Source organism: Stigmatopora nigra, chromosome 12 (assembly GCF_051989575.1).
Source record: "Stigmatopora nigra isolate UIUO_SnigA chromosome 12, RoL_Snig_1.1, whole genome shotgun sequence".
Taxonomy (NCBI): Eukaryota; Metazoa; Chordata; class Actinopteri; order Syngnathiformes; family Syngnathidae; genus Stigmatopora; species Stigmatopora nigra.
In genome coordinates this window covers 3,343,687-3,367,614 of record NC_135519.1, presented here as the reverse complement: position 1 = coordinate 3,367,614, position 23,928 = coordinate 3,343,687, and the positions used below count along the sequence as shown (strand labels likewise).

The 23,928-nt window shown below is 37.6% G+C and overlaps 2 protein-coding genes and 1 pseudogene across 7 annotated transcripts; 1 reads left to right on the top strand and 2 right to left on the bottom strand.

Annotated features, from left to right (window-relative positions):
• Window positions 1–2,546: 2,546 nt before the first annotated feature.
• On the bottom strand, window positions 2,547–7,696 carry LOC144204949 (peroxiredoxin-like 2A). 5 transcript variants are annotated; one of them, XM_077728933.1, is made up of 8 exons: window positions 7,587–7,605; window positions 5,949–6,127; window positions 5,738–5,776; window positions 5,597–5,650; window positions 5,415–5,506; window positions 4,282–4,422; window positions 4,030–4,185; window positions 2,547–3,911 (listed from the first exon to the last, which is right to left on the bottom strand). In XM_077728933.1, exons 2-8 carry the CDS (start codon window positions 6,097–6,099, stop codon window positions 3,816–3,818), a joined length of 729 nt encoding a protein of 242 aa, XP_077585059.1. In that variant the 5' UTR covers window positions 6,100–6,127; window positions 7,587–7,605; the 3' UTR covers window positions 2,547–3,815. The 5 variants fall into 5 exon arrangements, with proteins under 5 accessions (XP_077585059.1, XP_077585062.1, XP_077585058.1 ...); XM_077728936.1 differs by lacking the exon at window positions 5,949–6,127 and having other exon boundaries at window positions 7,587–7,643; XM_077728932.1 differs by having other exon boundaries at window positions 5,597–5,776.
• A 133-nt stretch (window positions 7,697–7,829) lies between these two features.
• Window positions 7,830–10,029, bottom strand: LOC144205229 (peroxiredoxin-like 2A; annotated as a pseudogene). The gene is made up of 6 exons (XR_013328030.1): window positions 9,865–10,029; window positions 9,650–9,800; window positions 8,765–8,856; window positions 8,551–8,691; window positions 8,311–8,475; window positions 7,830–8,234 (listed from the first exon to the last, which is right to left on the bottom strand). The product of XR_013328030.1 is annotated as a peroxiredoxin-like 2A (transcript).
• A 5,710-nt stretch (window positions 10,030–15,739) lies between these two features.
• mat1a (methionine adenosyltransferase 1A) lies at window positions 15,740–23,893 on the top strand. Its single transcript, XM_077729441.1, has 10 exons — window positions 15,740–15,990; window positions 18,063–18,140; window positions 19,506–19,628; window positions 19,718–19,830; window positions 20,324–20,467; window positions 21,095–21,220; window positions 21,296–21,388; window positions 21,449–21,631; window positions 22,369–22,502; window positions 22,602–23,893. Exons 1-10 carry the CDS (start codon window positions 15,924–15,926, stop codon window positions 22,702–22,704), a joined length of 1,164 nt encoding a protein of 387 aa, XP_077585567.1. The 5' UTR covers window positions 15,740–15,923; the 3' UTR covers window positions 22,705–23,893.
• Window positions 23,894–23,928: the final 35 nt, after the last annotated feature.

Sequence of the window (23,928 nt, the reverse complement as noted above, 5' to 3'; positions counted from 1 at the left end):
TTGGACTATAAAAAAAAGCATATTGGTTAGGTTTTATCCAATAGCTGCTATTACTCAGTACTTTTTAAGAGTTCCAGTGCTTAAACAGTGTCTTCTGTATTTGCAAATATCTCATTTTTATTTATTCTAAAGATGATCATCTACTTTCAACAACTATTGTTATGTTTTTACTTTAATCTACACCCACCAAAATTAACAAAAATGGATCTATGCATAAGAATAATGCAAAAAAATAGCATTTGGACAATTTCTAGGTCTTCAATCTATTCAATCGATTAAAGGACAATAAAAGTCATAAAGAGACATTAAAAAATAAACCAATTTCCAGTCAGTCACACAGCACATGCAATATAAACCCCACCCACCTGTCAATCTATGTTAACAATGTAGTTTGCTGTTTTTTTAATTATTTTTTGTACTTGTATGCAGCTCCATAAAAGTGAGTGGGCTGGAGGCGGAGCTTCAAGAGAGAATACGACAAAGCAACCCGTCCACCACAATGGTTTACTTCAACAAAGGCTTGTAGGAGATTCATGTGCACAGCCACATGACTACACAAGTTATTTATGCATCTTGTTCTTGGAAATGTTACCAAGTCAAGCACACAGAGGAGCAATTGGCATCTCTGTATATTTTATCCGTTACTGATATGATACCGTGAACTTGAATGTAAGAACCATAATTTTTCCTATCATGCCTCAATATCGGTCCCAGTATTGAATCATTTCCTTTGACACACTGGCGGCTGTGGTTAATAGACATCCAATTCATTTAACTAAAGAAGCTGGCATTGATTATATTGATGTTTAAATGATTAGAAACCAATCACTGTCCATGGCAGGCAATAAGTTAAGCACTGACGCCATTAAAACAGAATTGAGGTGTTATACATTTAAGCTCAATGCAAAAAGTTAAGCTCTTATTTCTTTCCAAGCAAAAACCTCCCATTTTAATGCTGCCTTCATGCGCTGTTGTAATTATGGTAAATCATATTCTTCGAGTTGAAAATTGCATGTGAGTAGTACTCGGAATTACCAATTAGTAATGACCATCTTTCCAAAAGCATGTGAAGGCAGCATTATTGAAGTTTTAAATAACTAATTTAATGACTATGATTCATTATTAATTTGTTGGACAGCAATATATTTGCAGATATTACAAAATCTGGCACTATTTGGTGCGAAACCCTTTAAACAATTTAATTTAACATGTTCACATTTTGAAACTACCAATTACAATTCAGCAAAAAGCAATAATAGCATTTGTGGAAATTAGTTACTGAGGCATTTTGTTATTTGATTGAGAAGCAATTTCAACAAGCATATTGTTATTTTTCTACTTTTTTCATAGTAGTTGATCCCTGTTTTTTAATTGATTGAATCATTGCTTAACCAATCGATCCAGATTGATGAATCATTAAACCTCTTATTTTTATCCAAGGTCAGATAGGAAATAAGATTTTGAATGGAAAATTAGAATTCACAATTCAAATTAACATTATATCAAGTGGGAATTGGCCTTTTAATGATTGAAGACAGGTATTACTTATTTTGAATTGAACTATTAAAATAAGAGGCTTCTATCGTATAGATCAGGGGTCTTCAAACTGGTCCTCCAGGGCCCCGTTTTAAAACATAATTTCTGCTAAAACAAGCCACACTCCACAAATTGCTGAAAAATCTGTTGTCTTTTTGGTTGGAATAAACTCGTGCACCTACTGCCTGCCGCCCTTTGTGGCATTGTATGCTGTACACATTTTCAATAGTCACTGAATATCATAGAGGAGGATTTTACAATCTGTAAAAAGATTCCCCAACCCTGTTTCAAGCATAATTTAAGCCCTTTGTATCACAGCTAACTAAATACTGCTTCCACAGACAAACATGTTCAAAAACAGCTAATGTTGCCACACTTTTCGTGAGGAAAGTAAGTCAAGATCGGGAAACTTTGACCGTAAATTCTCGTAACCTGACCACACTGCTGCATTTCAAATGTGGGCAATGCTTGAATAGGCAAACAAAAATTATTATATAAAGTAGAAATATTCTAAATGTTATGCTGCACCAGCGAGAAAACTTGCTAATATGTTACCATTTTGTGGTGTTTTTGCTGTAATAGGGTTTATTGAACAAAAGATTTACTGTATTTCTTCAGGTAGTGTGCATATCTTTTAATAGGCTCAATCAAATAGGAATACCTACCTACTTTTTGCTGAACGGAGTAAGAACAATCTCAATTTTTCAAACTATATTGCCAAAACGTAGCGCAATGAACGGTAGATTTTTAGAAGGCCGTTGGGTGCAGGTTGGCGCAGCTTTGGTTTGCAATTTTTGGTGATTAGTAATAGTCACTTTTTTTCAGAAATACAGTACTTTTGCTCTTCTTGGGTTTATTGAAAACAATTTGAGTGGACGTGGTAAAGAATTATATTTTTTGGGAAGCTAATATATATTCCACTTATGCCTTGATTTGGGGTTATAGTAGGTTATATTTATCATAGTATTGCTGATTTGCGCTTTAATGTATTACATACTAATGCAACAAGCTTCATTGCTCACTTATTGATTTATTTGAGTTAGTATACTACTTAATGGTTTCATTCCAACCTCCTGTACTCATAAAATATTCATTTCATAAAATCTTATCTTTGCACTGATGACTTAATTTCAAACTGTGTTCAAGACTGCACAGGTCAAAGAATTTTGTTGCTGTTAAGAACTATCACTCTTCTACAGAAGTGTTGAATATTGAAGATTGTACTTGTTGAGTATGCTCAAATATAAACTGCTGGTTTTATCTGTCACACTTGTGAAATACTGGAATGTTTCAGTCAATATATTAGTACTGATACATACTACCATTATGCTAGAATAATTGCCCAAGTATGTTTTCGCGATTGTTTTTAAAAACTAAAATCAAATATTAAATAAAAGAATACTTGGGTGATTATTTCTTGTTGATAATGCTGTTATAAATGTATCCTCAATATTGACAATATTTAAAAATGTCTTCCCTTACAAGCATTGTTTTTGCAGCATGTGTATTCCAATAAGCTACATCACATCTCTTTTGTGTGTATTTGATTTCCATGTTAAGCACATTGACAATCAAACAACGTACTGTTTTCCAATCATGTTGTGTACAACTTGTGTTGTTATAAATAAACCTTGACATGTTTTACTCCATATTCAAATTTGTGAGTACGTATTTATTTAACTCACTTTGTATAGTGATTACTTCATTTGGATTGAACTGATAGATTGTGGCTGGACTTCTATTGCCATTAATGGCATTGAAATATATTTATATTCAATAAGTTCAATATGAGTCAATTCAAGCACTTTAAATATATATAGTAAATAGAAAGCCAATGTTATTCAGGTGTCCTCCATTTATTCATTTCTTCATATTCAAGCAAAATCTTATCACCATCACAAACACTCAATAGGACCTCAAGATGACGACTATGGTGACGTTTATGGAACGCATGTGTAAAATCATCAGACCCACTCCACTCTTTGCAGAGTTTACAGAGCCAAGTCATCATTGTAACACACTCAATCGCATAACCGCACACAAATCAATCCAACTTGAGGCCAGCTGGTGTGTTGGTGTTGGCGACAAATGAGTAGCTCAAGGAGTTCATCAACAAAGTCGAGGTGCAAAAATCTAGTTTATCCTGCCTGTCTAGTTTTAAATTGAGGTAATATTTAGTCAATTAAACCTTTCACAGCTTGTTTTTTCTCTGGCCGTAATAAACGTAGTGCAAGTGCATTCTACCAGTTATATTTTCTATTCTTAGGCCTCTAATAAATTTATTTGCGAGGTAATATTTTCCTGGCTGCTTGAAGAACATTTGTCACGTCCACTTTATGGCCAAATTCCTTTTCTTGGTGCTCCAGTAGGATTCCCTGTTAGACCCAAATGGGAATGACGGTGATGGACAGAATTCCAGTTATATCATTACGATATTACCTAACATCTGTCGGCATCACAACGAGCCAATGAGTAATGCTCTGTGTATCATACCTGATCTCCTGCGCCAATGACAAAGACGCCTCCCATGATGAATCCTTCTCCCAACATGTTGCCCTGGTAACCGGCCCGCCAGGCTCGCATGAAGTTCTGCAACACTCCAAAGCGTAGGAGCCCCAAAGCACCCATTTTTGTCCCGTAGAACAGTTTCTGAAAAGGTGGTTTCCCATTTTTAAGTGTTGCTTAAAGGCAACTATTGCCGCAAAGTATTTGTCAAAAAGGCCAGGGCCAAAAAGGACGTCTAACCTGCTGATCGATGTATATGTCCCCGGCGAAGTGCGATCGGAAGTCCTGGATCTCTGTGCCGACACGTTCCTTCACTACCGCCACAAGAGGGACCCCCAGCTCTTCCAGCTGGGGCTTCAGAGAGGACAGCTCAGAAGCCTCCTGCAAGGAATATCGCGATGAATTAGCGATATAGTATTTTTTTTTATATGCTATTACAACCTAAAAACTAGAAAGTAGTTCAACATTTTATAATTAATATTTTTATCGGACAATGAAGCACTATTTAGTTTCCCTGAAAACTAACAGTGCAACTTAAGAATGTATTTATTGACCTCTAACCTATTACAAATATGATAAAGTAATCAAGACAGACATTCATTATTCATCAGACCTATAAATATGACAAAAAAGTCAAAGAATACATATAATGTTAAATCATAATTAAGTATATTGAAGCAGGTGCATGTCAATGTTCCCTCTAATTTTTCATGTAAAACATGCTGTAAAACACGAAAAACATAAGAGTGGACAAGGCTACTGCCACTGGCTGCCGCGTAAACGGCGCATTTATGGGGAATGGGGTAAAAAAAAAAAGTTTGGATTTTATTTACTGCGCGCCATATGATTGCTGCTGCGCAGAGAAGACGAGAGTAGTGTGCAGTTTAGAGGGAACATTGAATACAACAGCAAACAGCCCATCAATTGTGAACTTGAGGGTGAAGGCGTGGCAAACCGCTAACCCGGAAACCGAAGGTACAAAAAGATTAAAACAAAATCAAAATTCAGTTTTGTGTAAAGTTACATTAAACGTATCTTTGAGTGTGTCTGTATGTATTAATCCAAGTTAATTTAAATTTGTTGTTCGTTTACGAGTGCGTTGTAGATAAATGCCGTCATCCATTCTACATGAGCATTAAACTAAGTGTTTTGAAAAACTGAATGCTTAAATTACTAAGTATTCTAATGCTCAGAATGTGTACTCATCTATGTTATGTTTGTAGTATAGTTCAACAAAAATCTCCTTCAAAACTAGCATTGAATTATTTTTGAGGTTGTTCTCTATCTGCCAAACTTTCATCAGGCTGCAAAGGATAGATAAAATATGTCACGTGTCAACTAAAACTTTCTAAATTTTGATTGCCTAAGCCAACCTCTCTGCACAAAAATCATCCGGGCCGTCGGACAGCCATGATGACGGCGCCGTTCTTTTCCCACAGTGTCTTTGCTTTGATGACCTTGCCATCTGCAGACACAACCAAGACACAAATGACGCAAAATAAAAACAGAAAACTAAACGAAGGCCGCCGAGTGTGCCAAGTCTTTCCTATCGTACCGTCAACAGTGGAGATCAGGTCGCCGTCAGCGAGATGTTCAAGCGAAGCTTCTCCTGATTTGGGGAGCGTCAGATTGGAGTTGACCAAGAAAATTCCAGCGAGGGCGGCACCCACAGCCCCTAGGCCCAGAGACCACATACCCATGCCCGACTGGTCCACCTCAAGCACAGACGCCAATTCTGTAGCACAAAAGACATCAAATGAGGTCAAATCTCTAATTTCTTAACACTTCCTTCACTCGTGTTTCATTACTACGTTTTTGGATAGATAGATGGTAATTAAACGTTCATAGTCGCACCGGTTCGACAACTAACGGCAGGATGCAAATAACGAATAAGTGTGGAACCTTGCCTGAAGTGCATTTTTCTGCCTCGGGACTATCTTTGGTACTACTTCTGTGGAAAGCAGCAATCGGGCTGGTTTGATAGGGAGTGACGTACAGAGGGAACGTCCCACAGCAGGAGTGGGGTATGGGAAGGATATGCTTCAACGCTGCCAGCATCGCCACGCTGAGCAATACACTATGAACGCTGAAAGGAAACAAATGTAAAAGCTTTATGCGAAACGTGACTCCCTTAAGGGACTCGTGCGTGGCAAATAATTACGAATTCACTGCGCCTATTGGTGCTAGACTTCCAATCTAGTTAGCACCCTCGCCATTAAATGCCCCCGATAAGTTAATACTACGCATTTAGCAAAGACTCGAGAGTTCTGTAACAACTAATAATACATACTCCTACAAAGACAACAAAAAGCTGCCATGGCTACAACAAAGAGTAAAGATTATGTAATTGTGTCATAGGCTCTCTTTGATGCTTTCTAATGGCTTCTGTGGAAGAATATTTTACCGTAGAAGCACGGAGAGCATCTAGTAAAGTAGCGTTTGTTTGTAGGGACGCTTTATTGGCCACTCTTTCAACTCATTGGCTGCCAATGACAGTGCTAGAAGTCTAAGCCATTTTGAAAGGTCGATGTTGATCGCTGTCAATGGCAACCAAATAGTTAAATACAATCAACTGTAATGAAATAAAACATTATAGTATTAGGGAGGTCGTTTACATAGTAAATTGTTTTTTTTGTTTTTTTGTTATTTCATCAGTACTGCTTTTAACAACATTTAATTCATTTAAAAATAAATGTATTCATTAAAAAGTGAACAATAAATTCAAAATACATATTACAATAATTGAAAATATAACAAGCATTTTTAATGAGCAAAACAGTCACTTGCGTTAAAACTAGCCTTATTTTATTTTTTTCTTTCTCATGGGAATTTCAGTTTACAATATCACGTTTGGGTCATCAGTGTAATTTTCCTAATTTTACTTCATATTATAATGAATAATACATTATATTAATATTTCGGTTAAATTAAAAAAATGAAAATTTCAAATAAATGGTATAATACATATTAAAAAACGCGAAATTTATGCATAAATATTTGCATTAAAAATTATTGTGTCCCAGCTGTTGAAAAGAAATCCTAGAGAAAATACTGTGCATTAACTCAGTTTTCATAAATTAAGAACCCTGTTTGTCTGTGATGGTAAACTCTGAATGGAATACTGTTCATAAAGGAAAAATCTTATCAAGCTGAACTCCTCTATAAGTAATACTTCGAGTCATATTCTCCAACATTGTAGTTAATAACCATGACATTCAGGTCATTCGGGTAGTGTATCGAAACAACTAGTTTTACGCTTAAAAATACCAACACCATCCCTAACTTGTATTACTGGAATAGTCTCGCAATTCATATTTATTTTATTTTGTAGTAACGAGAGGCGTATACGTAACACAAGCTGACAACAATGTAAATGTTGCCAATAAAAGCTTTAAACGTACCCTGCTATCAACTAGTTCACGTCAGCGTTAGCATTTCAACTACAAAAAGAAACTGCTATTTCCACGTTTGTTGCCATTAACCTAACCAAACAATGTATCTGATAAATATTATATTAGCAATGAAAGGACACCGGACTGTCTCACCTGAAACGGACGGCACCAAGATTATGACCGGATTTCGCGCATGCGTACTGCTGATTGAACTGGGGCGCCCGTAAGGGAAACTAGCCAAAATGTCTACGTAAATACGTGCCTCTAGCAGACATCTTGGTAGGGGCAACCTTCCCTTAAAACGCCACGCACGTATGTTGGAAATCAATCATAATTATTTTATTTCTCAACCTGAATGGTGGGCACAGGATTTAAAAAACTCAAATGAGCCAGTAATGATCAGTCGCTGACTTTTATTGTTCAATCCCATATGTTTAATCATAACACGGACAAGAAACTTCAATAGTTTGCTCTTCCTCATAACTATCAGGTAAGCTGTGTAGTTGTTGGCTTAAAAACATCAGAACAGCTCTCTCAGAAGAGTTTAGAGTTAGATCTTCATCATAGCATTCAACAGAAAGACACAGCAAACCAGAGTGTATGAGGTAGCAAACTGCCAAAGTGCTCTTTTTAGACAATTCACATGCAGTGAGAGGACCACCATGACCTTAATGACCTCAAGCCCAGTTTAGCTCAGCACTAACTTTTCATGTCATCTCGTATTTTACGGGCTGTTCTGAGAATGGCCAGCATGTTGACTTTATCACCAAATTCCTTCTCCCGGTGTTCCAGCAAAATACCCTGGAGGGGGAAAAAAATGAAGGTTGCTATATTTGCTGCATTGATGCCACTCATATTCACGCCATCCAATGTCTACCTGATCTCCAGGTCCAATAACAAAGACTCCCCCAAGCACCAGCCCTTCTCCTCTAAGGTTCCCCCTGAAGCCCCTGCGGTAGGCCCGCAGCAGGTTTCTCCACACCCCAATACGCAGAAATACCGAAAGGTACATCGATCGCTCCTGAGGCCCGAAAAAAGTTCTCTGTGAGGAAACAGAAAAGCGGATTAATGGCTTACACAACACAACCGCAAATTCCTATTCTGCATAAGCCGGGACCTTCTGATCCACGTAGACTTTCCCGGTGAAGAACTTTTTGAAACAGTCCAGCTCCTTGCCGAGGTTCTCCTTGACAACAGCAAAAAGAGGAACCTCCAGATCCTGAAGCTGGGACTTGAGAGAGGACAGCTCCGCAGCTTCCTGTTTATAAAAAAAGAGCTACTTTAAAACTTGACAACTACCAGGTTATTTCGGCAAACGGTTATACGTATACCTCTCTGCACAATAATCATCCAGGTCGGCGCACCACCATGACCACCGCGCCGCTCTTCTCCCACAGACTTCTGGCCTGGTGTCGCTCATGAACTGTGGTATAAAAGTTGCTGCAATTAATAGTCGATCAATCATCCACTATTTTTGCGATTATTCCATTAATAAGCTCATAACATTACAGTCATATGACTGGGTTTTATAATTTAGATATAAATTTGCATTGCAACCTCTAAATATGATGAGAAGTGTTGGAGGATGAATACTCTCTCACTATTTAACGAGTTTTCCAAGGAAAAAGCAAATATTTGCAAACATCTCATTTGAATCAAAGCAGATTTGCTTTTGTGAACTCCATAAATCAAAGAATATTTTAATTGTTCCCCTTTTGTTTTTTTCAATTTAACAACATTACAGAAAAGAGACAACAGTTCAGGTTTCTGTTAAATAAAATAATCAGATGTCATATTTACTGTTAAACGTTCAAAAATATCTTTGCATCGAAAATTCAATTTAATTCTAAGAAATTAAACAAATTAAACAACAATTTATTGCTTTGTACTGTTGCAAAGTATTTTAATCAATTAAATAATAGTGTTTTTATTAAAAAAAATAGATAAAAAGAATAAAAACAAATATATGATCATTCTTACTATTTTTGGTAAAAAATATCTCTATACAATTGATTGTCAGAAGTATTGATTAATTTGATAATCAATCAGTCGTTAACCAGTAAATTAAATTGAATTGTCAGCCTTAGTTACCACCAATGATCAACATTCTGTCTTAGTCCAAATGAATTGGACACATAAGGGGAACTGAAAAATGATCATTAACTCTCAACCCATCCAAAACATCCAATAAAATCGCACATTTTTGTTACTTTTACCTCCCCCGGTGGTCTTCAACTCAGTGTCCCCCAGCACCTGAGGATCGGCCCACATTGGCGACGTCTGGAACCAGTCGGTGACGGAGCTGATGAGCTCGGCCACAAACAAGCTCACCGTCTTCAGGATGGTGTTGACCGTGAACATGGCCGCCTGAGGTTGCACATGTATTTAATTTCATCAACTAGAAAATTTCCCATAATAAGACGCTACTCACCGGCCTGTGGTTCTCCGCTAATGAGTGCGGATCTGCACTTTAAGCCCTGAAATGAGTCCAATCTGAGTGAAAGCTTTTCTTACGTGAACACAACATAATAGGAATTCCTCTCGAGTTGGCTGATGGGAAACGAGGTCGCCGTTGAGCTGAGCCTTCAGTACCAGGTACTGCTGTTACGTCGGAATCAACGGGGGCTAGGTCAGGAGAAAGTGAGGCTTTAACACATTGAAATGCATCGACCTAAAACCTGGATTTTAATATTTCAATAAGCTTTTCATCGTATATTTCTAACATTGGAGCTTTGATCCTTTTTTTCCTGTTTATATTTTAAAACTAGGCCTTTCAAGAGTTTTTATCTATTTTTATATTTCTCAAAAAGAGGCATTTTTCCTACTCATTGAACCCGTTTTCAAAAATTTAAACCCTATGATTTCTTTAATTTCGATCAATGCTGCCCTCTGTAGGACATTATCAATACGGCTGAATGTTCCGTCAAATCATGGTTCCTAATTACAAATTTCATTTCATTCGTTCATCATCTTTACCACACATCGGCACAAAGGTTGCACAGGGTGTTGGAGTCTATCCCAACTGACTTCATTTGAAAAGCAGGGTAGTACACCCTAGCCAGTCAGTCAGCCATTGGGCACACAGAGAGACAGACAACCATAAATGTAATTCTATTCATTCATTTTTTTCTGAACTGCTAGATCCTCGCAAGGGTCGCCTGGGGAGCTGGAGCTTATCCTAGCTGACTTTCGAGGATGAGGCAGGGAACAGGACAACCATGCACTCACATCCATACCTAGGGCCAATTTAGAGTGTCCAATCAGCCTACCACATGTTTTTGGAATCTGAGAGGAAACCAGAGTACTCTGAAGAAACCCACATAGGCCCGGGTCGAACATGCATATATTGTGATATACTATATTGAAACCCCATGATGAAATGTGTGTGTATGTGTGTGTGTGTGTGTGTGTGTGTGTGTGTGTGTGTGTGTGTGTGTGTGTGCTATTTAGAGCTTCGTTGGGTGGTAATTGCTTTAGTTAGTTTGTAATAATAATGTTATAATGTGCAATATACCCTTTTTCCTCTTGAGGCAATTGTAGCCAGTGTTTTCAAGTTGTCCTCAAAGTTATATTGTAATGGAACAAGACTATCAGTATTGCATTATTATTTTGTTTTGTTGTTTAGAAATAGTAATCTACTATAGCATGAAAAGAGGAATGTGCTATGGGTCCAAATTGGCTGGACTGGGATATAAGGTAACAAGTTACCAGCTGCTTCATTCCTTCTTCTTCACACGTGACCCTACGGTCATAAATATTTTACGCAATGTTATGTAATTTTATATTACGTTCTCTATATGCTGAGAATAACCAGGGAGTGTGTTTTTCACAATTTGCGAGGTTCAGGCGAGGTCTTAGGTTGGCACATAATACACACACACACACAGCAGCGCCAATTGAACGATTCGGGGGAGGGAGGGAAGGCAGCCAATCGCAGAGAAAGAGTTGCACCCCACCTCCTGTGCAGCCATTGAGGGCCACGCTTATTATACTTGTTATAGTGAAGCCAATCAAAAAGGAACGAGAAGTTCTTGTTTTGCTGATAACGTTGGTGACTTTGGTTGACTTCCAAGTTATTTCTACACATTTTGTAATGGGAATGATTACATGTTATTTTAGTAATTAAGTGCTGTTATAAATTGTTTCCCCACTTTTAAGGGACAGGGGTTAATGCAGTGGGCACCTATTCAAAAGTTGATACTGATCTTTTTTATTTAAATCATTACGTACCCTGAGTTTGCATGTTGTCTGTGTGGGTTTCCTCCGGGTACTGCGGTTTCCTCGACCCTATTCAAAAAACATGCATGGTAGGCTGATTGGACACTGTAAATTGCCCTTGGGTATGGGCATGAGTGTTAATGGTTGTCTGTCTGGTTGTGCCCTGCGATTGGCTGCCCACCGGTACACGGTGTCCCTCGCCTCTTGCCCGAAGTCCGCTAGGTTAGGCTCCAGCACCCCCCACGACCCTAGCGAGGATAAAGCAGTTCAGACATTCATTCACAAAAGAATGAATCAGTGATTTTTTTTTCTGGGAAAAAAACTTACAAATTCATATTTTAGTTTTTTTCATTCATATGTCACACTGTCATGTATGATTAACTCGTTTGGACTCAGTGTGACCGTTTGCTAGTGTAATGTTTGCAAATGTTGTTTTAAGGCAACACAAAGGTCGGCGGTCTTTATCGTTTGGCTTGGCGTCCCCCGCGAGAGGCCCTCCGGCCGCCCGGGCTCCATGCACCAGCCTTCGCTTTGGACTTTCAACTGGACTGATAAAGCCGCCCTCGGCTCACCCTCTTGCCCACCTCCACGCAAATGGAATTATCAAGGCAGCACTATCGGCATCAAATTTGAATATTTGTTCTTTCAAGGGGCAACAAATCATTTTGATAACTAGCCAAATAGCAGCAGTGCCATTTAATGTCTCCTATCCAATTTGCATTTATTATAAAATATATATAACATCTATATTAGACCATTGGTCGCTTGAATTGAAGTCATAACATGTTATTAAAAGACCCTATGTTAAAACCAGAACATTATCTACCATATTGAGCAGTGTGGGTTTCCCTATTATGAGATTATCAGCAATGTAGAATTTATTGGAAAAGTATGATGGTGGTTAGATAGCACTTATCTTAACGGAAAAACCAGAACGAGCTTGTATGGGAAACAAAATAAGCTCGTTAGTGGTCAGTCATTAACAAATAGCCTCTTCATCGCCATCCAAGACAAATAGGAGGCGGATCTCTTGTTGTGCTTTTCGTTCGGTTCCGTTCTAGTCTTCTCTGGTCTAATCCGGTTCCTGTTTGGCTTTTGACACCCTTAACGTTGTCACATAACAGCAGCGGCCTAGCTTCTACGCAAACTGACATTTAAATGCGAGTGTGCAAACTGGGGTTTGTGTGATGAGAACCTGTGAAAAAAACAGTAGACAGTGCCGATGACTAATTTAGAGTGTCCAATCAGCCTACCATGCATGTTTTTGCAATGTGGGAGGATACTAGAGTTACTGGGGAAAACCCACGCAGGCCCGGGGAGAACATTCAAACTCGACACAGGTGGCTCGACCTGGATTTGAACCCAGGACTGATACTGTGAGGCTGACGTGCTAACCACTCAGCCGCCAGGTTGCCCCACTTAGACGTTGTTCATTCGATTCTCATCGTTTTTGGATCATGCATATTGACATTCCATCAGAAACATATACACATACACATACACATTTTTTAATGTGGGAGGAAACTGGAGTATCCAGAGAAAACCCACGCAGGCCTGGGGAGAAACTCCACACAGGTGGACCGACCTGGATTCAAGCCCAGGACCCCGAGCTGTGAGGCCGATGTTCTAACAACTCATCCACTGGGCCGCCCCATTCATTCAATGTTTAGATTTTTAAAATTTAAAAAAAAAAATCAAATTAAAATTGTGTTTTTATATATGATTTACAAAATGTGACATACAATCAATATTGACAAGCTCCAAAATGAACACAAATTGATTTGAAATCTGTGTCTCAACAAACAGGAAAAAAAAAACATTCCCATGCAGAAATTGCATTTACAAGATCATTTTTGTTAACACATACCATGTTCATTCTTGCGCTGGGTGCTTAGAGCAACACTGGGCCAATCGCCATCCAGTGTGAGTCTAGACTTGATAGAGAACTCGAACCTCCATCTTGGCCCCACTGCATCTGCATGCAGTAAATGTTATTTTTCATCTTTTATGAAATATGGGCTAATGTTTAGATTTAGATCACTTTTGAAATAACGTGTTTTTTTTCTTTTGGTCTCTGGGATTTCATGAATTTAGATTGCAGGCCCATGATGATCCAATTTATGAAATTATAGCTCATGACTCAATCTCTGCCTTGGCTTCAAATGATTTTACAGCGGTCCTCACTAAAATCTAAAGCATTATATTTGGTAACAAGCATTGTTTTTCTTTGTTGTTGTGTGCACCAACGAGGGATTCAAGGGGACATTAATGTGAGATTTTTTTTTAAAGATTTCTCCAGGACAAACATTGCTAATAAGGAAATGGGCTTGAGTGTGTGGAGAGCAGAGGACGGCCTCAGGCTGCGTACAGATGGACGCAGCGAAGAAAAACAGGTGAGTGTCTGCTCAAAACTCAGTTATTCCATTCATGTAATGTAATGGACCAGTACAAAGAGTCAGTAATAACATAATTCTTTTTTGCTCTTCTTTCGTTTTACTATATACTTTCAACTATTTAACATTTATATATGGGGGCAACTAGCAAAAAAGAAAGGTGTCGTATGATATACTAAGATCATAATACATTATAGATCAGTGAATCATCAATGATGTCAAAATAAGAATAACATTTTAATATTCTCCCCCCAAAATTATATATATATATATATATATATATATATATATATATATAAATATATATATATAAATATATATATATATATATATATATATATATATATATATACACATACATATATATATATATACACATACATATATATATATATATATATATATATATATATATATATATATATATATATATATATATATATATATATATATATATATATATATATATATATATACACATACATATATATATATATATATATATATACACATACATATATATATATATATATATATATACACATACATATATATATATATATATATATATATACACATACATATATATATATATATATATATATATATATACACATACATATATATATATATATATATATATATATATATATATATATATATACACATACATATATATATATATATATATATATATACACATACATATATATATATATATATATATATATATATATATATATATATATATATATATATATATATATATATATATATATATATATATATACACACATATATATACACAGAATTTTAATTTTATATAATTTTTATGAAATCTAAAAAAATGTAAACAATGAATGAACGTGTCGGCCCACCTGTGTGGAGTTTCTCCCTGGGCCATCGTGGATTTTCTCTGGGTACTCCGGTTTCCTATCACATCAAAAAAACATGCATGGTAGGCTGATTGAACACTCTTAGGTCCTGCCCTTAGGTATGGGTGTGAGTGTGAATGGTTGTTTGTCTCATGCCCTGTGATCGGCTGCCCAACGATTCAGGGTGTCCCTCACCTCTGGACCGAACTCAGCTGGATAGGCTCCATCACCCCTCACGACCCTAGTGAGGATAAGGCGGTTCAGAAAATGAATGAACGAATGGACAAAGGATCATTATTATTATTACAGTAAAAGAAAAAGTACACAGGTGCTAGATAATTTGTAGTGGTCTGGTTTCAATTCTCACTTGTGGACCTTATCAGGAAAGGCATTCAATGTAATTTTTCTGCGCCAAATCTATCTTTGCAAAGTAGATGATTAGGGTTAGGATTGGGGTTTCTCTTTTACTGCTTTATAAATAATTTTGTGGGGCGGTTAGATCGAGGATTCAATCCCAGATCTGGACCTTTCTGTGGGTAGTTTGCATGTTCTCCCGGGCTCTCGTGGGTTTTCTCCAGGTATTCGATTAATCGGCTATTCGATCATTAGTCGATTAATCTTGACAATCGATTGGCCGAGGTAGTTCTACTGTATGGTTTTGCATCCCACGAGGGGTTAATGTCCCATTACCACAAGCACTTAGAGCCCTCCCATCATCCACTACTCCTCCTCTTCTCCTGGAATGGACTATCCCACGGATTCACATGACGCTTGCATGTGTGTGTGTGCCTTGTACCTATATAAAGTAGAATGCGGACTCCGATGTGGAGTTTAGTTGCCCAGAACTTGTGTTGTCTCTCTCGGCTCCCTCCTGCAGAAAAACAGGAATATAAACTTGTCAAACATCAGGACTGCACGACCTTGGGAACGGAGGACCCCACTTTCATAGCCCCCCGTGACACGTACACTGCCCAAAGCTGCCCCCCGTAAGCAAAAAACGCAAAATGGGTGATCTGCCGGAGGACGGCTCATTTATGTTCACGTCGGAGTCGGTGGGAGAGGGACATCCAGGTTGGTTTTGTTCTTTTTAAAACGCTTCCATATTACTCCCGAGATAGGCATCCCATTCACAGCACGTGTTGGGTGGGAGTAAGGGGATTGAGGGGTGGGGGTCGTCGTGTGCAGGCTGTGGTGTTGGGTTGCATGAAAAGTGAGTAACTTAAAAAATAAAATAAAAAAGGCAAATGCACATGTTCTGAACTGCACATTTTGAATGTTTACATTTAATTCACTAACTTGTTGATCTGTCATTCCAATCCATTATGAAAAAGAGGGCCTCATTTACTACCAAACCCTCCCAGTCAAACTGGATTGGACACCAAGTGCCCTTAATGGCACTAAAAAAAAGTGGTAGAAAACCTTGCAATGGAATGGTTGAATCACTATATTGACTTCTCGCCCTCCACCTTCTCCTGTCAATGTGTCATAATCCTGTCAAAGTCCACCTTACTCCATCCATAATCAGTCAACCCGCTTAACAAAAATGATGGAACATGGACAGTATTAAGTTGAATTCTGGATTCTTTTGATCAAATATAATAGGAGGGTTTGCTGAAGTAGATATTTAAAATTGTAGGTGAAATGACAAGAACATTTTTTATTTACTATGAAAATCAACAGCTATTTTGTTGACGCTGTTTTAAAAAAATATAAATTCTTATATTAATTGCTTTGTGCTGCATTGGAGGCAAAGTACAACGCATAATCTTTTGACTTGATAACATACTCTGAGGTCTGCTTTTTTCTCACAGATACGGGAAGGTAGGGGGGGTCAAAAATAGAAGAAAAAAAAGGTTTAAAGAGACTTAACAATAAAAAAAAAATGCTGAATGGGGATACAGTAACACGAATGAATATAAATGCTACCGAGCTAGATAGAGTTACTAAATAATCACAGCTTCATACACCAATTAACCAATAGGACAGAAAAGTGGGAGGAGAGGAGGGACAAGGATGGGACAGGGCAAGGTGAGTGCGCTCAGAAAATGTTTTCATATTGTTTAAATAGCAAAAACAAATCCTCATCATGGATGAAATTATATACAAAAAATGTCAACTAAAACAAAAATGAATAAATTAAATAAGCCCTTAAAAATCAAAATAACTGCTATCTCATTGTATTAAAATTATTGACATGTTACACCTTAAACTATGATAAAATAAAATAATTATTATTTATTTTTATAGTGTACTACATTTTTCAGTAATTATAATTATTTTACTTTCATTTGATTCATGTTCATTTGAAAATTGTACTTGATGTCTTTTTAAAAATTAATGGATTTTACCAATAAGTAAAGATACTTTTGGCAGTTGTTATCATTCAAACAATCATAATTGTTTTTTAATATACCAATTTAATGTTTATCTATGTATTCAGTTATGTCTTCCAAATGAAATTTCATCATTTACAATGCATTTTCAGAAATACTGATTTTAGAATAGTTGTTTATTATTCATCATTTCCCATTAAAACTGAAAAAAAAGTATTTTCTTCAGAGTTCAGTTTTTGGGTTCCTTTGACAAATAATAAAAGGTAAATGGAAAAAGTCTTTTACACTTAAGCCTTATTGTGTTGTGGCAATACACTACAGTGCACTCCCATTAAATGGCAATGATTTTGCGTTCACATGCAATAATTCCTTAAACCATGAATGATTTAAAACGTTATGTTAATCATTTTAAGAAAGTAGGACTTTAAACCTAGGGAGAAAAAAATTCTATATTTCGAACCAAGGCAGCATAGGTGGGGAAAAAAAGCTGAACTAGAACTGTTTGTCTCTTCAGTTCATCATTGAACAAATGTTCTGAAAATGACCCCGTGAATTTAAAATGCCAAAGCTCTTTCTGATGTAACCTCTGTGTTGGATTGCTTCATCACAGCACTGAGAGGGGTGCCCACAAAAAGCGACAGAGATGAATGGGGCACTTAGCGTGCCATTGTCCAGCCACGACCGCGCCATGCATTTCCTCTTTTTGAACTTCTCTAGAAGCCGTGTGCTAAAATACACGACTCCCGATTGATTAGCACCGTCTGACTTGAGGCTTCTTTATCCCTTATTGATATGTTTTCTTCCCACCAGACAAGATCTGTGACCAGATCAGCGACGCTGTCCTGGATGCACACCTCAAACAGGACCCCGATGCCAAAGTGGCCTGTGGTGTGTAAACTTTCAACACTTTGGCTAAATTCCAGCTGGAAAATAAGTTATTGGAGTGTTTTTCTTCAGCTTGGAAAAGGCCTATAGTTACATGATGGGCCATATTTCACTAATAATCTCTATACGACTATACATTTTCATGTACATTTTGTCGACCTAGATCACTGATCCTAGACATAACTAATAAAAAGACATAATCACACATCGTAGTTTTCTAATAACGGAGGAAAATAACGTGTAAACGAGAAAAAATGACACTCCTTACGAGCGCAGCCATCGAGACAAAAACAAATAGGGATCCCTCAAAAAATGTTAAAAATAGCTTAATCTGAATCGGAGACTTTCATTTGTAATTGACTATAATGGTCCTGAAATTTAAAAATGTTTTTATTTATAATATATCATATATAACATAATATATAAATGTAATTTCCCCCAGACTTTATTAAATAAGATTATTTCCAAATGCTTAACATTACATAAAATCCTAATTATGAAGCCAATTGCTGTGTTTTTTTTATGGTTGAGGTAAGCATGAAATGTTCAAATACAGTTTTTGGACATAAAATCGCAAAATTATATCATCAAACATGTTCGATCTCTCGTTTAGTATGCTAAAAACTGCTATTATTAAATGGTATGATGTTTGCCGCCCATTTACAGAAGCCGATAACCACCATAGTACTAAAACTGTTGCTAATGGGTCAGACTACTCCTAAATTAGCAGTAAATAAGCGCAGGTACTGATACTGGAACATCATTAGTAAAGATAGTGAAAAAAAGAAATACTACTGTATATTTCGGACTATAAATCACACCAGCCAAAGAATAGACAATGTAAAGGAAAAAACATTATATAAGTTGTACTGGAGTACTAGTGGCCAATTTGGGAGGGTATTTTATATTTAATCAGAAATCAAGAACATATTTTAAAGTAAGGATATTAAAATGGAAAAAAATGAGGTAAATAGGCATCATTTAACATGATTTGTTCAGATAACTCATTTTCTAAACCGCTTTATCCTCACTAGGGTCACGGGGGATGCTGGAGCCAATCCCAGCTGACTTTGGGCCAGAGGCGGGAGACAACCTGAATTGGTGCCCAGCCAATCGCAAGGCACAAAGAGACAAACAGCCATTCACGCTCACAATCATACTTTTCAGATAACTGTAACATCTAAAACAAGATAACAGGCAGTTGGTGGTCAGAGAAAGAAAAAAAACATTGCACTTGAGTATTAGTCGCAACTCCAGCTAAACAATTTTTACTGTAAAAGTGACTTATAGTCCGGAAAATACCTGTCTCTAAATCGATTTTCGGAAAGGTTTAAAACTATTAAAATGAAAAGAAATGGTGTTCCGCAGAGACGGTGTGCAAGACAGGCATGGTGCTCCTCTGTGGAGAGATCACGTCTCGTGCCAATGTGGACTACCAAAAGGTGGTGAGGGACGCCATCAAACACATCGGCTACGATAACTCCGATAAAGGTGATCCATAGCCATATGATTATATTTTCCCCTCACGTTTTTTAACTAGCATAATGAGAGATATCATCTGTGCCACTTTCATGCATTAGGTTTTGACTATAAGACGTGTAACGTCCTGGTGGCACTGGAGCAGCAGAGTCCAGACATTGCTCAAGGCGTCCACGTGGACCGCAAGGAGGAGGATATTGGAGCCGGAGACCAGGTGGGTTTTTGGTCGCAGCAAGCCGTGTTGGTGTAAGGCAAGGGGGTCAGACTCGGGTTGGTTCGCGGGCCGCATATACGTCAACTCAGTTTCATGTGGCCTGGACCATTTAAGATATTATATATATATTTTTTTAAATGGATTAAAAGAACTGTATCAAAACCCCTGAATATTCAGTTTTTTTATAGATCTAAAATGTTTATTTTATATATATTTAGATTTTATAAAATGATTTTTAAACTAAAAACTGAAAAAAAATAATTAAAAAATTGCAATTATTGATTTAAAAGGGGAAAAAAATCAGGAAATGTAATATACGTCTATACTCTTCATTTTAATTTGATCCTAAAACAGAAAGTCGGCACTCATGATTTACTTTCTCGGGCCGCATAAAATGATGGGCGGGCCAGATTTGGCCCCCAGGCCGCCACTTTGACACCTGCGGTGTAAGGCATCTTCAAATTAAAATAACGCATCCTGATGTGTCTTTAAGGGTTTGATGTTTGGATACGCCACTGACGAGACAGAGGAGTGCATGCCGCTCACCATTGTCTTAGCCCACAAGCTCAACTCAAAGATGGCCGAGCTCAGACGCAGCGGCGCCATCCCCTGGCTGCGTCCCGACTCCAAAACACAGGTACGGGATAAAAAGCGGCCGAAGGTTGCATTTATGAGTGGATTTGTAAATAATCAAAATCTGTGAATAACTGGTAGCCATGCACTGATTTGTTTTTTGTTAGTTTTTTTTGTGTGGATAAGCTCCAGCACCCTCCACGACCCTTGTGAGGATAAATGGTGCAGAAAATGAATGAATTGATGATTTTTAATGGGTTGGTTTGCAAAAAAAAAATAAGAAAAATAAGAAAAAGGAAAGGAGATAAATGGGGATAGGCCTGTGGGAAACTATTATTATAGTTCCTGTGTATTTATTTAATTTTTTCACATATTGTATTCGAATTTTTTTTTTACACCTTCAAGGGAAATTAGTCTGTCAAAACCAATTGTGGAAATACTATTCAGTCAAAATTCAATCCCATTTGTAATAATGTATCTTCCAGGCTGATGGTTTGATTATTATGTAATTCCGAGTTTAATCATAAGCTTGAATAAAAGAACCCTATTTGACATGAGGCTTCAATAATCACATTCTCATCACAGAAAACTGGCACACATTCTTCTGCTGATATCTCATTCGATAAAAAATAAGTTTCAGTCATAAAAAAACAAGCAAATGAGCTCACCTTTGTTGTCCTCTGGCGGGTAGGTGACGGTGCATTACGAACAGAAAGATGGTGCTGTCATCCCCAAGAGAGTCCACACCATCGTCGTATCAGTGCAACACGACGACTACATTTCTCTGGAGGAACAGAAGAAAGTCCTAAGGGAGAAGGTATGGTATCAGGGTCACTTATGTTGCAAATCTTTTAAGAGAACCTGGTCACGATTGGATTAACTTTCCTCTCAGGTCATCAAAGTGGTGGTCCCGGCCAAGTACCTGGATGACAAGACCATTTACCATCTGCAACCCAGCGGACGCTTTGTCATCGGCGGACCACAGGTGATGCTTTCAGATGGGTCCGTTCGAATCCTCCGCTCACTCTTGATTTTCTTTCGTCAGGGAGACGCTGGCGTCACGGGGCGCAAGATCATCGTAGACACGTATGGAGGCTGGGGTGCTCACGGTGGTGGAGCCTTTTCCGGAAAGGACTTCTCCAAAGTGGACCGCTCGGCTGCCTACGCCGCCCGCTGGGTGGCCAAGTCTTTGGTCAAGGCCAAGCTCTGCAGGAGAGTTTTGGTGCAGGTGGGTGGCTCTCCCCCAATTTCTCACAAAGTACAAACAGCGCACATCAACTCTGAAACTGACCAGATGGCTGATTTGTAACAAATGACTCCAAGTGTGTTTTCAGGCTCAGTAGTTGTTTTTGAGTTGGTCTGCTTTATCTACCATAGACGCATCTGCCCTGTGTTTTTTCATGTTTTGTTTTTTTAGATTTATTCATCATGGAAATGTCCATGAATTTTTATATTGCTAAGAGGAACAGCCTTTGGGGACTGAGTTTAAAAAAAAAAAAAACGTCTTATCACGGCATGACGATCAAAATCGACACTTCAGACCATATCGGCCGACTCCCTGCGTGTTTTCAGGCCTGGACACAAGACAATTTTCCAAGGCTTCCCGTAGTCTGCGTCAACTCCAAATTTTATGTTGCTTAATAAAATGGATAATGTGTCATTTTTGAGGGCACCACCGAGCTAAAATCACAATTTCAAACCATTATGTCAGACTTCCTGTGTGTTTTCAGGTATCAATTAACGAGATTTTTTTGAGAACAATTGTTAATTGAGTCAGATATGCATGTATACAAAGTGTGTGTATTGCAGCAGGGACATTGCAATGTTGTGGTAAAAACGAGACATTGTTAAGGCCTGAAGGGAACTAACAGATTGGATCAAATCTGAGGCAGTCTACCACTACTAGTACCTTCAACGTAATGAGAACTCTTGATTTAGGCATTTTCTCATGGGCATGTCTTCCAGGTGTCCTATGCCATTGGTGTGGCACACCCCCTGTCCATCTCATTGTTCACATACGGCTCATCCAGCAAAACCGAGTCCGAGCTGCTGCATATCGTCAACAAGAACTTTGACCTGAGGCCAGGAGTCATCGTCAGGTAAGAAAACAGCAGCGGTCTCATGTCTATGGTCAGTGCTGCCAACAGAGGGCAGAAAAACAACGCCTGTAAAACCAAACTGGGTGTACATGTTTACAGGGAACTTCAACTAAAACGAGCAATCTACCAGCAAACGGCCACCTATGGCCATTTTGGGCGACCTGAGTTCAGCTGGGAGGTTCCCAAAAAGTTGCTCCTCTAAGCGCTCCATGTCCTCATGCCGAATACAACTGGGGGGGACATGGACCAAAGCAAAACCAATCAAACCAAAGATCTGTACTAGTGGCTGTAAGAGGATGTGAAAAGGCACAATGTGAGGGACATGTTATGGGAACAAAAATATACAGAGTAATTTTTTAAATAACTGTTAAATCACAAACACCTCAATGCTGTGAATGTAGAAACGCCTGCGAGTGGAGATGTTTTTAGAACCACTTTTTATGTAATTATTGCTAACCAAAGCATTAGCTCTAAAACATCTATTTTTCTTCTTGTTTTTGGAAGTTATATCTGCAGCTTGACAGCTGTTTCCAATCTGCCTGACAGGTCATTAAAACCTTTTTAGCTCATCATAAGTTTGTTACAACCAAACACACATAACAGCTATCCAGCCTAGTTTGTGTGCTCCTACTCATGAATATACTACACTAATAATACACTCATGTGATTCTGAACCCAAACCTAAAAGACCTCAAAACGCCAAGGAAGCTAATACAAAATAATGCCATCCCCCAAGTGGCTTTTTTGCTGACCTATGCTTAGTGTTTAATTTTTTTTGCAATGCAATTTCAAAATAGAATTTTTACATTAAGCTAATTTTCTTTCAAGTCTGTTTTTGCCCAGAAATTGTGAAAAAAATGTCTTCAAAAGATGCCAAGCAAATGTAAAATAAATAGCTCGTAAATGGTGCAGTTTAATTTAAAGTTATTGTTTTGAAATTATATCCATTCTAAAACAAATTAACTAAAAAATTCACAGAGTGATCAACTCATCATATTTATTAATTTCTGAATGTTGCCAAGTGCCTTGATGTGTTTTAAAAGTAAAAGGAATGTAAAAAGCTTCAAATCTCATTAAATGTGATCGATAAAAAAGGATCTTATTTTTACTATGCAATTCTAAAAACAGATTACGCAAAAATTATGTTATTCAAGATGCTTTTGTGTAGTTCTTAGTCTCTTCTATTTTTGTCTTTTTCAGTCAAGAGTCTTAATGTGTGCTTTAAAGGGCATTCTTAGTTGGTATTTTCTTTCTTTCTTCATGTCTTAATATTTGACAAAAAAAAACTATTCTTTGCTGAAGTGATAAATGTCCTCTGCTGTCATCTTTATGTTGGCCAAGTACAACAGGACAATCAATGTAAATAATTAAACAAAAACCATGAAAGAAAAGATGTTGAGTTCTGTTTGTTGTGCGCAAAAGGCAA